Below are 15,623 nucleotides of genomic sequence, written 5' to 3'. Positions count from 1 at the left end.
GTATTTCAGAGCATAGAAAAGAATGGAATACTACCAAACTCATTCTATGAAGCCACTATAGCCCTGATATCAAAACCAGGTAAAGACACCATAAGAAAAGAAAATTATAGACCTATATCCCTCATGAACTTAGATGCAAAAATCCTCAACAAAATTCTAGCCAATAGAATTCAACAACATATCAAAAAAAGAATTCACCATGACCAACTGGGACTCATACCAGGTATGCAGGGATGGTTCAACATTAGAAAAACAATATAATCCACTACATAAATAAAACAAAAGACAAGAATCACACAATTTTATCAATTAATGCAGAAAAGACATTTGACAAAGCTCAACACTCATCCATGATAAAAACTCTAAGCAAAATAGGTATAGAAGGAAAATTCTTCAACATAATAAAGGGCATTTATACAAAACCAACAGCCATCATCGCCCTAAATGGAGAGAGCCTGGAAGCACTCCCATTGAGATCGGGAACCAGACAAGGATGCCCTTTATCACCGCTCTTATTCAACATTGTGTTGGAGGTCCTAGCCAGAGCAATTAGTCTAGATAAAGAAACAAAGGGCATCCAGATTGGCAAGGAAGAAATAAAAGTATCTCTATTTGTAGATGACATGATCTTATACACAGAAACCCTAAGGAATCCTCCAGAAAACTACTGAAACTAATAGAACACTTCAGCAGAGTATCGGGATACAAGATAAACATACAAAAATCAGTTGGCTTCCTCTACACCAACAAAAAGAATATGGAAGAGGGAATCACCAAATCAATGCCATTTACAGCAGCCCCCAAGAAGGTAAAATACTTTGGAATAAATCTTACCAGAGATGTAAAAGACTTATTTATACAAAGAAAACTACAGTACACTTCTGCAAGAAACCAAAAGAGACTTACATTAGTGGAAAAACATACCTTGCTCATGGTTAGGAAAACTTAACATTATAAAAATGTCTATTCTACCAAAAGCGATCTATACATTTAATGCAATTCCGATCCAAATCCCAATGACATTCTTTAATGAGGTGGAGAAACAAATCACCAACTTTGTATGGAAGGGAAAGAGGCCCCGGATAAATAAGGCATTACTGAAAAAGAAGAACAAAGTGGGAGGCCTTACTTTACCTGATTTTAGAGCCTATTATACCACTACAGTAGTCAAAACAGCCTGGTACTGGTACAACAACAGATACATAGACCGATGGAACAGAATTGAGAATCCAGACATAAATCCATCCACATAGGAGCAGTTGATATTTGACAAAGGCCCCAAAACAGTTAAATGGGGGAAACGACAGTCTTTTTAACAAATGGTGCTGGCATAACTGGATATCCATCTGCAAAAAAAATGAAACAAGACCCATACCTTACTCCATGCACAAAAACTAACTCAAAATGGATCAAAGACCTAAATATACAATCTAAAATGATAAAGATCATGGAAGACAAAATAGAGACAACGTTAGGAGCCCTAATACATGCCATAAACAATATACAAAACACTATTAAGAATGCAGAAGAAAAACTAGATAACTGGGAGTTCCTAAAAATCAAACACCTATGCTCATCCAAAGACTTCACCAAAAGAGTAAAAAGACTACCTACAGACTGGGAAAAAGTTTTTAGCTATGACATTTCCGATCAGCACCTGATCTCTAAAATCTACATGATACTGCAAAAACTCAACTACAAAAAGACAAATAACCCAATTAAAAAATGGGCAAAATATATGAATAGACACTTCACTAAAGAAGACATTCAGATAGCTAACAGATACATGAGGAAACGTTCATGATCGTTAGGCATTAGAGAAATGCAAATTAAAACTAAAATGAAATTTCATCTCACTGCAACAAGGCTGACATTAATCCAAAAAACACAAAATAATAAATGTTGGAGAGGCTGTGGAGAGATTGGAACACTTCTATACTGCTGGTGGGAATGTCAAATGCTACAACCACTTTGGAAATTGATTTCACGCTTCCTTAAATAGCTAGAAATAGAACTACCATACGATCCAGCAATCCCACTCCTCAGAAAATATCCTAGAGAAATAAGAACCTTTACATGAACAGATATATGCACACCATGTTTATTGCAGTACTGTTTACAATAGCAAAAAGATGGACGCAACCAAGGTTTCCATCAACGGATGAATGGATAAATAAATTATGGTATATTCACACAATGGAATACTGTGCATCAATAAAGAACAGTGAGTAATCTGTGGAACATTTCATGACACGGAGGACCCTGGAAGTCATTATGCTGGATGAAGTTAGTCAACTGGAAAAGGACAAATGTTGTATAAGACCACTATTATAAGAACTTGAGAAATAGTTTAAACTGAGAAGAAAACATTCTTTTGTGATTACAAAAGGCGGGAGGGAGGGAGGCTGGGAGAGGGGTATTTACTAATTAGATAGTAGGTAAGAACTGCTTTAGGTGAAGGGAAAGACAACACACAATACAGGGGAGGTCAGCACAACTGGACTAAACCAAAAGCAGTTTCCTGAATAAACTGAACGCTTCGAAGGCCAGCATAGCAGGGGCAGGAGTTTAGGAACCATGGTTTCAGGGGACATTTAAGTCAATTGGCGTAATTAAATTTATTAAGAAAACATTCTGCATCCCACTTCGAAGAGTGGTGTCTGATGTCTTAAACGCTAGTAAGCAGCAGGCATCTCAGATGCATTAATTGGCCTCAACCTACCTGGATCAAAGAAGAATGAAGAACACCAAGGACACAAGGTAATTACGAGCCCAAGAGACAGAAAGGGCCACATGAACCAGAGACTACATCATCCTGAGACCAGAAGAACTAGATGGTGCCTGGCTACAACTGATGACTGCCCTGACAGGGAACACAACAGAGAACCCCTGAGGGAGCAGAAGAGCAGTGGGTTGCAGACCCCAAATTCTCATAAAAAGACCAGACTTAATGGTCTGACTGAGACTAGAAGGACCCCAGTGGTCATGGGCCCCAGAGCTTCTGTTGGCCCAGGACAGGAACCATTCCCAAAGCCAACACTCCAGATATGGATTGGACTGGACAATGGGTTGGAGGGGGATCCTGGTGAGGACTGAGCTTGGATCAGGTGGACACTTGAGACTATGTTGGCATCTCCTGCCTGGAGGGGAGATGAGAGGGTGGAGGGGGTTAGAAGCTGGCGAAATGGACACGAAAAGAGAGAGTGGAGGGAGAAAGCAGGCAGTCTCATTAGGGGAGAGTAATTGGGAGTATATAGCAAGGTGTATATAAGTTTTTGTGTGAGAGACTGACTGAATTTGTAAACTTTCACTTAAAGCACAATAAAAATTATAAAAAAAAAAAAGGAGAAGCCCAAGCTGTCCTGAAGGCACTGATGAAAAATAAGGGTTCAGGAATTGACGGAATACCAGTTGAGATGTTTGAACAAACAGATGCAGTGCTGGAAGCACTCACCCATCTGTGCCAAGCAACTGGAAGATAGCTACCAGGCCAATCAACTAGAAGAGATCCATATTTGTGCCCATTCCAAGGGAAAGATGGTCCAACAGAATGCAGAAATTAGGGAACAATATCATTAATATTGGAAACCCTGGTGCCATAGTGGTTAAGTGCTAAGGCCGCTAACCGAAAGATCAGTAGTTCAAATTCATCAGGCATTCCTTGGAAAGTCTATGGGGGCAGTTCTACTCTGTCATATACGGTTGCTATGAGTTGGAATTGACACGACGGCAATGGGTTTGGTTTTTTTTTGAGTTATCATTAATATCACAGGCAAGCAAATTTTGCTGAAGATAATTCAACCATGGTTGCAGCAGTACATTGTTAGGGAACTGCCAGAAATTCAAGCTGGATTCTGAAGAGGACGTAGAACAAGGGATGTTATGGATTGAATTGTATCTCCCAAAAATGTGTATCAACTTGGCTGGGCCATGATTCCCAGTACTGTGTATTTGTCATCCATTTTGTCATCCATCCATGATGTAGTTATCCTATTTATTGTAAATCTTAACCTCTGTGATGTTAATGGGAGCCCTGGTGGCACAGTGGTTAAGAGCTGGGCTGCTAACCGAAAGGTCAGTGATTCGAATCTACCACCTGCTCCTTGGAAACTCTATGGGGCTGCTCTGCTGTCCTGTAGGGTCAATTTAAGTCAGAATCAACTCAATGGCAACGGTTTTCTTTTTATGATGTTAAGGAGGCAGGATTAGTGGCAGTTATGTTAATGAAGCAGGACACAATCTATAGGATTAGGTTGTATCTTGAGTCAATCTCTTTTGAAATTTAAAAGAAGCAAGCAAAGAGGAGAGGGACCTCATTACCATCAAGCAAGAAGAGCCAGGAGTGGAGCACATCCTTTGGACCCAGAGCCCCTGCGCTGAGAAGCTCCTAAACCAGGGGAAGATTGATGACAAGGACCTTTCCCCAGAGCCAACACAGAGGAAAAGCTTTTCCTCTGAGCTGGTGCCCTGAATTTGGACTTCTAGCCTCCTAAACTGTGAGAGAATAAATTTCTGTTATTAACCTAAAATGATAAAGATCATGGAAGAAAAAATAGGGACAATGCTAGGGGCCCTAATACATGGCATAAATACAATACAGACTATAGCTAACAATGCACAATCACCAGAAGATAAACTTGATAACTGGGAGCTCCTAAAAATTAAACTCTTATGCTCATCAAAAGACCTCACCAAAAGAGTAAAAAGAGAACCTACAGACTAGGAAAAAAAATTTTGACTATGACATATCCAACAAGGGTCTAATCTCTAAAATCTCCAAATAGTTCCACATCTCAACAACAAAAAGACAAATAACCCAATTAAAAATGGGCAAAGGATATGAACAGACACTTAACCAAAGAAATATTCAGGCGGCTAACAGACACATGAGGAAATGCTTTCAGTCATTAGCCTTTAGAGAAATGCAAATCAATACTACAATGAGATACCATCTCACCTTGACATTACTGACATGAATCAAAAAAAAAAAAACAAATGAACCCAGAAAATAACAAATGTTGGAGTGGTGGCAGGGAGATTGGAACTCTTATGCACTGCTGGTGGGAATATAAAATTGTACAACCACTATGGAAAACAATATGGCACTTCCTTAAAAAGCTAGAAACAGAAATACCATATGATCCAGCAATCCCACTTCTAGGAATATATCCTAGAGAAATAAGAGCCATCACATGAGTAGACATATACACACACAGGTTCACTGCGGCATTACTCACGATAGCAAGATGATAGAAACAACCTAAGTGCCCATCAACAGATGCGTGGATAAACAAATTATGGTACACGCACAAAATGGAATACTATGCAACAATAAAGAACAATGATGAATCAGAGAAACATTGCACAACATGGATGAATCTGGAGGGCATTATGCTCAGTGAAATAAGTCAATCACAAAAGGACAAATACTGCATGAGACCACTATTATTAAAAAAAAAAATAGAAAAAAAGAATCTTTGGTGGTTATGACAGGGGGGAGGATTAAGGAGGAGAAATCAATAACTAGATAGTAGAGATGTGTTAACTTCAGTGAAGGGAAAGATAACATACAATATAGTGAAAGCTCAACTTGACCAAGGCAAAGTCATAGAAGCTTCCTAGACACATCCGGACATCTTGAGGGACTGTGTTACTGGGATCAAGGACTGGAGACCATAGTCTCAGGGGATATCTAGGTCAATTGGCATAACAGTTCATAAAGAAAATGTTCTACATCCTACTTTGATGAATAGTATCTGGGGTCTTAGAAGCTTGAGAGCAGCCATATAAGATACATGTATTGGTCCCATCCCATCCGGAGCAAAGGAGAATGAAGAAAACCAAAGACACAGGAAAATATTAGCCCAAAGGACCAAAGGACCACATGAACCACAGCCTCCTGCAGCCTGAGCCCAGAACTAGACGGTGTCCAGCTACCACCACAGACTACTCTGACAGGGGATCGCAATAGAGGGTCCCAGACAGAGTGGGAGAAAAATGTAGAACAAAATTCAAATTCACAAAAAGAGACCAGACTTACTGGTCTGACAGAGACTGGAGGAACCCCTGAGACTACGGCCCCCGTACACCCTGCTCACTTAGAACTGAAGCCACTGCCCAAATCCACCTTTCAGCCAGATTAGACAGGCCTTGATGGCCATAGTTTTTTTTTTTTTTAAATAACATAAACAATAACACACGTGAGGAACATGCTTCTTAGTTCAGTCAAGTATATGAGACCAAATAGGCAACACCTGCCCAAAAGCAAAGAATGAGAAGGCAGGAAGGGGCTGGAAAACTGGACATGGAGAACCCAGGGTGGAAAGGGAAAGGGGAAGAATGCTGACACATTGCAGGGGTTGTAGGTAATGTCACAAAACAATTTGTGTATAAAATTTTTAATGAGAAACTAATTAGCACTGTAAACTTTTACCTAAAACACAATAGAACATTTTTTTAAGTGTAGAAGAAATGGAGTTAGAAAATCACCAATTTCCAATGATTATAGTACTAATTTATTTGCCAAGAATCATGAATAAATGCTAAGATTATTAGGTGAAAGTTTGACTACCTACAGGATATTTACATAGGCTCAAAGTCTCTTGTCCAAAGTTACTTATTAATTGCAAAGGAAAAAATGGTAAATTTACAGTGGAGAAACCTGGGGGCACCGCCTGAACCACGTGATCGTTTCCATCACTGATAACGGGACAAAACATGACGTGCCTCCTGATGTGATGCCCAGAGGACACGATAGCTCATCTGTGATATTCCTGCAAAAAGCAAAACAAGATGAAAATGAAACCGAATCTAGCAGGAAACATCAGACAATCGAACAGAGGGAAATTCTACTAAATTACTGAACAAATGACCATGTCATAAAAGACAAAGAAAAGCTGAGGACCTTTTCCAGACTAAAGGAGTCTAATGATACATGACAACTAAACACAATATGTGATCTTGGATTGGGGATACAAATGTGTGTGTGTGTGTGTGTGTGTGTTGAAAGTGAGAGAGAACACATCCTAGAGTGCACATGTAGCAAAATGTTAAAAATTGGGGAATTTGGATGAAGGCTATAGGAGTTCTTTGTACTATTTCTGCAACTTTTCTGTAAATTTAAAATGATTTCTTCTGGCTCCTTCCCTAACATTTACAACACTTATTTCCCTTTCTCCTCCCCACTCAATATGGGTTCTTTATTGGGCAAGAGTTTATATAATCTGAAACTTTATTGGTTAGATGGTATGTGGGTGGTGGGGATTAGTATCACTTACTGTGAGAATGAAATGACTGGGGTACCAGATCTCTGAGCAGCTGAAGAGAAAATGCTGCTATTGTGTTTTGTTGCAGAGCCCCTACCCCCTAAATGACTGTGGTTTGAAGTCTACCCTGCTCCCTTGCCTTTGAGGGGAAGGGGAACATTTCAGTCACAGAAATCTTGTCATCATTATTTCACCTTAATTTGTTTCATTGGTAACTTTGAGGAAGGGGGGAAATCACAAAAGGCAGCAAGAGGGACATATGTCCATCTTGTGGATCGACTTCTCCCTTCTTAAAAGACCAAAACAAAGAAAACCAAACCCGTTGCCGTTGAGTCGATTGCAACTCATAGCAGTCCTATAGTACAGAATAGAACTGCCCCACAGGGTTTTCAAGGAGCAGCTGGGGGATTGGTGCTGCTGACCTTTTTGTTAGCAGCTGAGCAAATTTGCGTGGGACTCCTAATATAAATAGATCCATCTAGATAATCTGAGACCACTTTCTTATTTAAACACTTGGCATTGGACTACGGTGTGGTTAAATTACTTTAATATCCAGAATAACATTTATATAATACAGAAAAGCAGCCCAGTCCCCATATCCTTTGCTGTAATTCCCAGTATTTACAGCAGACTTGGAGATCTGACAACTGGATATTCTGATCTAGAGGTTTAGGTACAGATTTCACAATTACAAAGAGCTAAACATCAACATCGCCCTCAAAGGACATTCACCACAGGAGCAAAGCAGAGGCCAGGAAGAGTGACAAAATGCTTTGTTTAGTCTAAACTTGTAAGAAAACAAAAATTCCCCGGCAAGCCATCAAATTCACAGCTACCCAGAATTCACAGCTAAGGAGGAACAAACCGTAATGTTAGCAACATAACAGCATTCAACAGATAACTAATCAAAGCTGTACGTAGTTTACCATAGAGCTTGAGAAGCTGGGGCATAGAAGCCTAAGATCTGAAGTCAGCCCATGTCTCACCCTGACACCCACCCGCCAGGTCCCTGTAGTTTACAATTGGATTTGTTCATTCTGAAGATCCCACTGGGGGCTGTATTCTAGAGAAATCTAGTTTTCCCTAGTAATTTGGGGCATTTTTTTTGTTTGTTTCTGTCAAAGAACACAGGTAGTAAGCAAAACTGGCTGCGTCCCAAAGCCAATGATGAAGAAAGAAGCATAGACCTCTGAGTTAATTTCACGAAAGATGAACAAAAAAATTCTAAGTCCTAGGTGATTGTGGAGTATGCCAAGTGTGTACTCAGCAGCTCCCCTAGCTCTGTGCTCTTTTGTTCAAATTAGCTTTTCCTCTCTCTACTGTGGGCAATGAATGCCCAATATCGGCTTAAAGTAGTAGTCTCATGGAGGGGTTTTCATTTGCAACAGGAATCAAAGCTTTAAACCGAGAGAATCAGCTGTTTATCTGGAGCTGGAGGAGCAGGTTTTCTCTTGAATCACACCCTGTTGGCATCATGTAAGCTTGGCAGCCTCTGTCCTGGAGAACTGAGCCAATTAATGAATTTCTCTTCCAAATACTTGTCAGGAGTCAACTTGCCTTCACAAAGGGCTCAGCAGCTGCACTGTTTCTAAGATGTTTCATCTCAACAGCAAGTCACTACAGGGCTGGAGGAGAGGCTAGGGTTGGCCAGCTTTGTCCTGCTTCTGTCTTCCCTTAAGCCTCCTTGAGATTTCAGAAAGGAGCTCATTCTGCCTCTCAGTGGTAGATGGAAGCTCACCTATATGGAGGTACATACCTAATACCCAGAGAAACAAAACCAGCCATTTTTACATCTCCTTGGCAAACTAAGCTGAAAAAGAACTGGCCTAAATGAAAGTAGAGATTTTAAAATACGGAGGGTGATGTATTTAACAGGTTAAACAATGAGCTTCTGTCTGCCAGGAGTGCTTCATCTTTAAAATCCTGGTCGTGTACTATACTCCCGCTTTCTTTATGGACGTTTTATTCATTGTGTACGCTATTTCATAGTTTCAATCTCTTCACATTGACTTACTTTCAGAATTATCAAAGGAACGTTTTAAACCGAGTTTATACATGCATGGGGTCACCATGACACAGAATTGTCATGGTTTTTATACATACTTAGAAATTCTAATTACATTTGACTCAACAACAAAATCAATAAAATTACATAAATATTTAAATGTATGGTTTGTAATCATGTTGATAACTTTTATTTTTATGCATTGCTCTGATCTACACTCTGTTTTTAAAAATGAGGTTTTCATTTTGAATAACCATAGCTAAAGTCACTGGACCCTCAACTGTACTTTTCTCAGTTTCTAATCTTACTGTGAATTTAGAGAGGAAAAAGCATGTCATTTCTGGGCCTTGAGGTGAGGGACCTATAAAAAAAGAAAGCCAGTGTGCCCCCACCCCTGCCCCACCCAAATAGCGCTTCAGTCTGGAGGCAGCACAGTGACCCACTATGCCTGGGTGTGAACTGGGGACTGGGTGAGCGAAAGCCCTGCAAAAGGGTTCTGGAGGTTCAAAAGCATGGCATGAAATCAGTTTTTGTTTTCCACATTTTGCCTCAGGTTTGCCCTGTGAAAGTTTAGAAGACCTCTGAAAATAATTTAGGAGAAGAGTTGTTAAGTAGTCTGGGGAAAATCTTTACCCAGGGAAGGACCATTATGTGACTAGTCAGTCTTCCCAAGAACAGAGAATGAACAATTGGGTACAAATGAGCTCAAAATATAGTAAGCAATATTTGTTTAGATAAAAAGAAAAAGTTCTTGGTGGTGAAAATTAAAATAAATGATTGAGGCTTGATTATCTTTATTAGCACAATAGAGGCCTCTCTAAAGGACTGGATAAGATTGGGTTTCAGTAGCCTTCCAGACCCAGGTTTCTGAGAGGGGGGATGGTTCCATGTGGTTCAGTGTGGTTCAGTGGGTCCTAGGAATTGGCATCCTTTATGAAACAGAAGAGCAAGAGCTTCACTCAGATGTAGGGACAGGAAAACATACCAGAGGACAAACCACATAATAGCTGTATAATAAATACCGACCAGTTGAAGAAATATATTCTTAGAAACCAGTTGAATATCACTTTTGCTAACAGGTAACACTGACTTACATTCTCCTGGCTGTCACAGGTACAAGATAACTTCAAAGACACATATATATATTGCACAGAGCCCTATGACATGTTTCCACAAGGGAAGGATTCCACCAGTCTCTGCTGTTCCCCACTGAGGGTTAGACAAAGTTTCCCTAAGTCATTGTTCATTGTGACCAGTGTACCTCTTCCTATGAAGGACCGGGGTCTATCTTTTTACTTCAGTGGCAAACTCCAGTGGCATCAGGTGACCTTGGTCGTAGATAAGAATCGTTCAATCTGGCAGCAATTGCTGCAGCTGTGACTTCTTCCTTTATGGCGATAGACCTCAAGTCTTTAAAAAAGTCATCAGGTACATGAAATGACAGGTGTCTTTTTGAAAAAATAAACAAGCCAGGATCAGCTCACTCATCCTCAGAGGAAATTGACTGTGGTCATTCTTTTGAGAGGAGTTAACGTTTCATGGTAGCTTGCTATTCCCTTGCCAATACAACTTCTCTTCCACTTTTTTCTTTTTCCATCGGCAGAGAAGCAGCATCTTAAAGGTCTTCCTGAAGGTTCTGTTGCAGAGGGCATAGCAGATGGGGTTGACAGTGCTGTTGACATAGCACAACCAGTAGCCCAAGTGCCACAGGGTGACTGGGACACACTTGTCACAGAAGGTAGAGACCAGGACCATGATATTATAAGGGGTCCATGTGATGATGAAAGCTAGAAGAATAGCACTCAAGGTCTGAGCTGCTTTCCTCTCTTTGACAAGGACCATTCTCTTTCGTTTAGTCATTTGATGGCTGAGGTTGGGGTCAAGGCTTTTCGGTGAAGAGTCCTTGGATACTGGAAAGGAGCAGGGCATGATTTTCACCTTTCTACAGCTATTGTTGGTCTCCTGGGTCCCATCAGCTTTTACCACCAATCTGAATTTATAGGCCACACATTTCTGACTCTTGGGTGTATGAGCAGCAGCTGGAGACAGGAAGTATTTATGGGTGTCATAGTCATTTTTTTCAGTTTGAGCTTTCCCAAAAGCTTCCCTGGTCTCTTCAGCACTGAATTCTTCCTTTGGGCTTTCCTTGGCCTGACTCTTGTAAACCACTTGGAAGACAGGGTCAGTGGTGGGCTTGTCCTCATCCTCTGAGGAGGGGTAGCTGCTACAGGTAGTAAGCTGCTCAGCTTTGGCCCAGTCAGTGCTTAGGCCAGTGGGTTGGGTTGGCTTTCCAGTGGTGGAAGTGCTTCTTCGGGAAGATGACCAGGAGGCCTGGTTCCTTTCCTTTTGGGCCAGGGTGGGCCGAGGGCAGTTGAAGCAGGACCTGAACAGATCCCTGTGAGAGGGCTTTCTCTTCTCATCTTCGGCCATGGAGACAGAGCCCTGGAGGTCAGCCAGGTCCTTGGTCCGCTTCTCTGTTTCCCGGTAGATTCGGCAGTAGAGGATGGTCATGACAGAAACAGGGATGTAGAAGGCAGCAATGGCAGTACCAAAAGTGATGGTGGGCTCAGAAAGGAATTGGATCTGGCACTCATCTGGTGGTACTGTCCGCTCCCCAACCAAGTACTGCCAGCAGAGGATTGCTGGGGCCCAGAGGATGAAGGAGATCAGCCAGGCCAAACCAATCATAATGCCAGCTCTCTTTGGAGTACGCTTGGCCCGATATGTCAGGGGTCTTGTGATGGAAAAGTAACGGTCAAAGCTGATCACCAGAAGGTTCATGACAGAAGCATTGCTGGCCACATAGTCCAGTGCAAGCCATAGATCACAAGCCAGACTCCCCAGGGCCCAGCGTCCCATGAGGATGTAAGTCGTATAGAGGTTCATGGAGAAGATCCCTATGATGAGATCTGCACAAGCTAAGCTTAGCAAGTAATAGTTGTTAACTGTCTTGAGCTGACTGTTGACTTTGAAGGAGATCATGACTAAAACATTGCCCACAATGGTGATCAGACTTACCACAGCTGTTACAGCTGCTATAGTGATGACTTCCCACAATCCATGGTGTTCCAAGGGCTGATGATTGACTGGGGTGCCATTGACAGTGGTTGCATTGTGATAAGATTCCCCTTCCATTCTGGTGTAAGAATTTACATTAGGCCTTAAGTTCTAGACTGTTCTCTTTTATTTCTCACCTCTTCTTGGCCAGTACCTGGAAGAGGGAAACACAACATTAGCTTCATACTGGCATGAATTTCTTTCCATCCATTGTTTATCATTTTTTAATAGATTATATAGTGTGGCTTCACACATATTCAGAGCGCCATGCTACAATCGCTAAGGTTTTAATGACAATTGTATGATAGCATCACCCGTTTGCTTTTTATGGCTAGCAATTCCTCAGCGCTCCTGTTGTACATGGGGCTACTGCACTCATATGGTTCCAACAGGAGATTTAAAGAAAGATCAGGAAGATGAGGGTGAAGGAAGTGGAAAGAAATGAATTGGATTATTGGGGAGCAGAGTGAGGGGAAAACAGGTGACATTAAGTTACCTTAGATTGCAATGGCCTTAAGAGCAGAAATCCTGGATTTAAGCTTTTCGTGATTAGAACCTAGACTGACATGCACTGGGCAAAAGTGTGAAGATGACAACTTCCATCTACTCTATAGTTCCCAATCTCAGTTAACAGACATTATGAAGCCCCGTTGTGAGCCAACACTGTGCTACTCTACTTCCCCGTCCTTGTGCATGAACTCCAGGTGCATGCCTGGTTTTTACCTGGGCGGGGGGGGGGGGGGCTGGGCTCTGAAATTTGCCCTAGGTACCAAAAACATTACCCCTCCCTCCATTCTTGGATTATTTGCACTTTTGATAACCCCATTGCTGTCTAGTCAATTTGGACTCATAGCGACCCTATAGGACACAGTAGAGCTGCCCCATAGGGTTTCCAAAGAGCGCTTGGTGGATTCGAACTGCTGACATTTTGGTTCACAGCCAAATGCTTAACCACTGCACCACCAGGGCTGTCTAATCTTTGGCTGAAAGGTGGACTTCAGAAGAGACTTAAGTTCTGAGTTAATAGGGTGTTCAAGGGCCATAGTTTCAGGGGTCTCTCTAGTCTCTGTCAAACCAGTAAGCCTAGTCTTTTTTGGGGAATTTGAATTTTGTTCTATATTTTTCTCCTGCTTTGTCCAGAACCTTCTATTGTGATACAGCAGTCAGTGGTGGTATCCAGGCAGTTCATGTGGTCCTTTAGTCCCTTGGACTGATATTTTCCATGTGTCTTTGGTTTTCTTTATTCTCCTTTAGTAGAAGAGGCAGAAAAGGACTTGAGAGAACAGCCCACTTTCTGGAAGGACTGTGTTGGCTTCTTCCAGACTCCCCATCTACTCTAGAGGTAGTCCCAAATCCAGGGTGTCAGGGGCATTAGTCTAGAGAAAGACAATGATATGAACCAACTGCTTGGTGAAATTTTTTAATCATTTCTTCAAATTAGAAATAAATGATGTTTTGGAAGTATCTGATTTTTCCACTTCATTTATGAAAAGGTTTGGAGCAATCAGAGCAATTTATAAAAGATCTTGGGAATGTGAGCATGCACATAGTTCTGCGAATGCGTGTGTGTAACCTGGGGACTTATCCTTTCTGGTCCTATCTCCTCTTTTGAAAAAATAAGAAAATTGGACTATGGAACTGAAGACAACTAGATTTCTATGATTTTGTGTATTACAAAGGTATTGTTTATACTAATGGGCACATAAACTTTTGATAAATGCTTTGATAAATGGAAAAGAAAATCATTTATATTGGCAATATCATGCCATAATCATACAGTTGAATCTGGCATTTGCAGACTTTGGACATGTTACCTAACCTCACTAAGCCTCAGCTTCTTTTTAACTGCAAAGGGGGAAAATAATAGCCCTGACTTCATAGGATTGTTTTAAGGATTAAATGAGGTACTCTATATTGTGTTTAGCGCAGTTCCTAATACAAAGGGAATGTTCATTAAGAAGCAGTGATCCTTTGAAGTGTGGCATCTGGGGTCTTAAATGCTAACAAGTGGCCATCTAAGATGCATCAATTGGTCTCAACCCACCCAGATCAGAGAAGAATGAAGAACACCAAGGTCACAAGAGAATTATGAGCCCAAGAGACAGAAAGGGCCACATGAACTAGAGACTTACATCATCCTGAGACCAGAAGAACTAGATGGTGCCCAGCCACAACTGATGACTGCCCTGACAGGGAGCACAACAGAGAACCCCTGAGGGAGCAGGAGAACAGTGGGATGCAGACCCCAAATTCTCATAAAAAGACCAGACTTAATGGTCTGACTGAGACTAGAAGAATCCCAGTGGTCATGGTCCCCAAACCTTCTGTTGGCCCAGGACAAGGACCATTCCCGAAGACAACTCATCAGACATGGAAGGGACTGGACAATGGGTTGGAAAGAGATGCTGATGAGGAGTGAGCTACTTGTATCAGGTGGACACTTGAGACTGTGTTGGCATCTCCTGTCTAGAGGGGAGATGGGAGGGTAGAGAGGGTTAGAAACTGGCAAAACAGTCACGAAAGGAGAGACTGGAAGGAGGGAGTGGGCTGACTCGTTAAAAAAAAAAAAAGTTTTTTTTTTTTTAGGGGGAGAGTAAATGGGAGTATATAAGTTTATATGTGAGAGACTGACTTGATTTGTAAACTTTCACTTAAAGCACAATAAAAATTATTAAAAAAAAAAAAAAAGAAACAGTGATCCAGCAAGAAGAACATAAAAAAACAAAACAAAACAAAAAACCTTCCTATTGTAGGAATGGGTTTGAGGTGTGGGCTATTAAGTAACAAGGTGGAAAGAAATGGTCCGGCAAAGCTGTCACAGCCATAAATGGGCACCTCCAGACCAAAAAAACCAAACCCGCTGCCGTCGAGTTGATTCCAACTCATAGCAACTATATAGGACAGAGTAGAACTGCCCCGTAGGGTTTCCAAGGAGTGCACGGTGGATTCGAACTGCTGACCTTTTGGTTAGCAGCCTCAGTTCTTAACCACCATGCCACCAGGTTTACCTCTAGGGGTGTAACAAATTGTTCCCAACTGTTAAAGCACAATAACCTTGAAGAGAGTGGAGGCTGACGCAGACTTTGTCTCAAAGTCTGCTCTTTAGAATGGGAGTAATTCAAGATGCTTGACTGAAATGCTGGCTCCATGGCCAAATACACTGAGAAAATATATTATGTAGAACTCTCATTGATTCACAGAACGCATTAGCACAGCGAAGGCTGAGAGGTGCTGCAGTAAAGAACACTGTTTAATTTGCTATAACCCAGGGATGGCTTAGCTAATCCAGAGGAACG

General features: G+C 41.5%; 1 protein-coding gene across 1 annotated transcript; it reads right to left on the bottom strand.

The window, feature by feature from the left end:
* Positions 1-10,806: 10,806 nt before the first annotated feature.
* CHRM5 (cholinergic receptor muscarinic 5) lies at positions 10,807-12,405 on the bottom strand. Its single transcript, XM_049898513.1, has one exon. It carries the CDS (start codon positions 12,403-12,405, stop codon positions 10,807-10,809), a length of 1,599 nt encoding a protein of 532 aa, XP_049754470.1.
* Between the last annotated feature and the right edge of the window lie 3,218 nt (positions 12,406-15,623).

The sequence above is a fragment of the Elephas maximus genome, chromosome 10 (assembly GCF_024166365.1).
Source record: "Elephas maximus indicus isolate mEleMax1 chromosome 10, mEleMax1 primary haplotype, whole genome shotgun sequence".
NCBI classification, from domain to species: domain Eukaryota; kingdom Metazoa; phylum Chordata; class Mammalia; order Proboscidea; family Elephantidae; genus Elephas; species Elephas maximus.
Note: the sequence above shows the minus strand (reverse complement) of the source record. Positions and strands in the feature narration are given on the sequence as shown.

What these genes read in the sequence shown, in the direction of transcription:
- CHRM5 (XM_049898513.1), bottom strand. Translation starts at nt 12,405, where the DNA reads ATGGAAGGGGAATCTTATCACAATGCAACCACTGTCAATGGCACCCCA.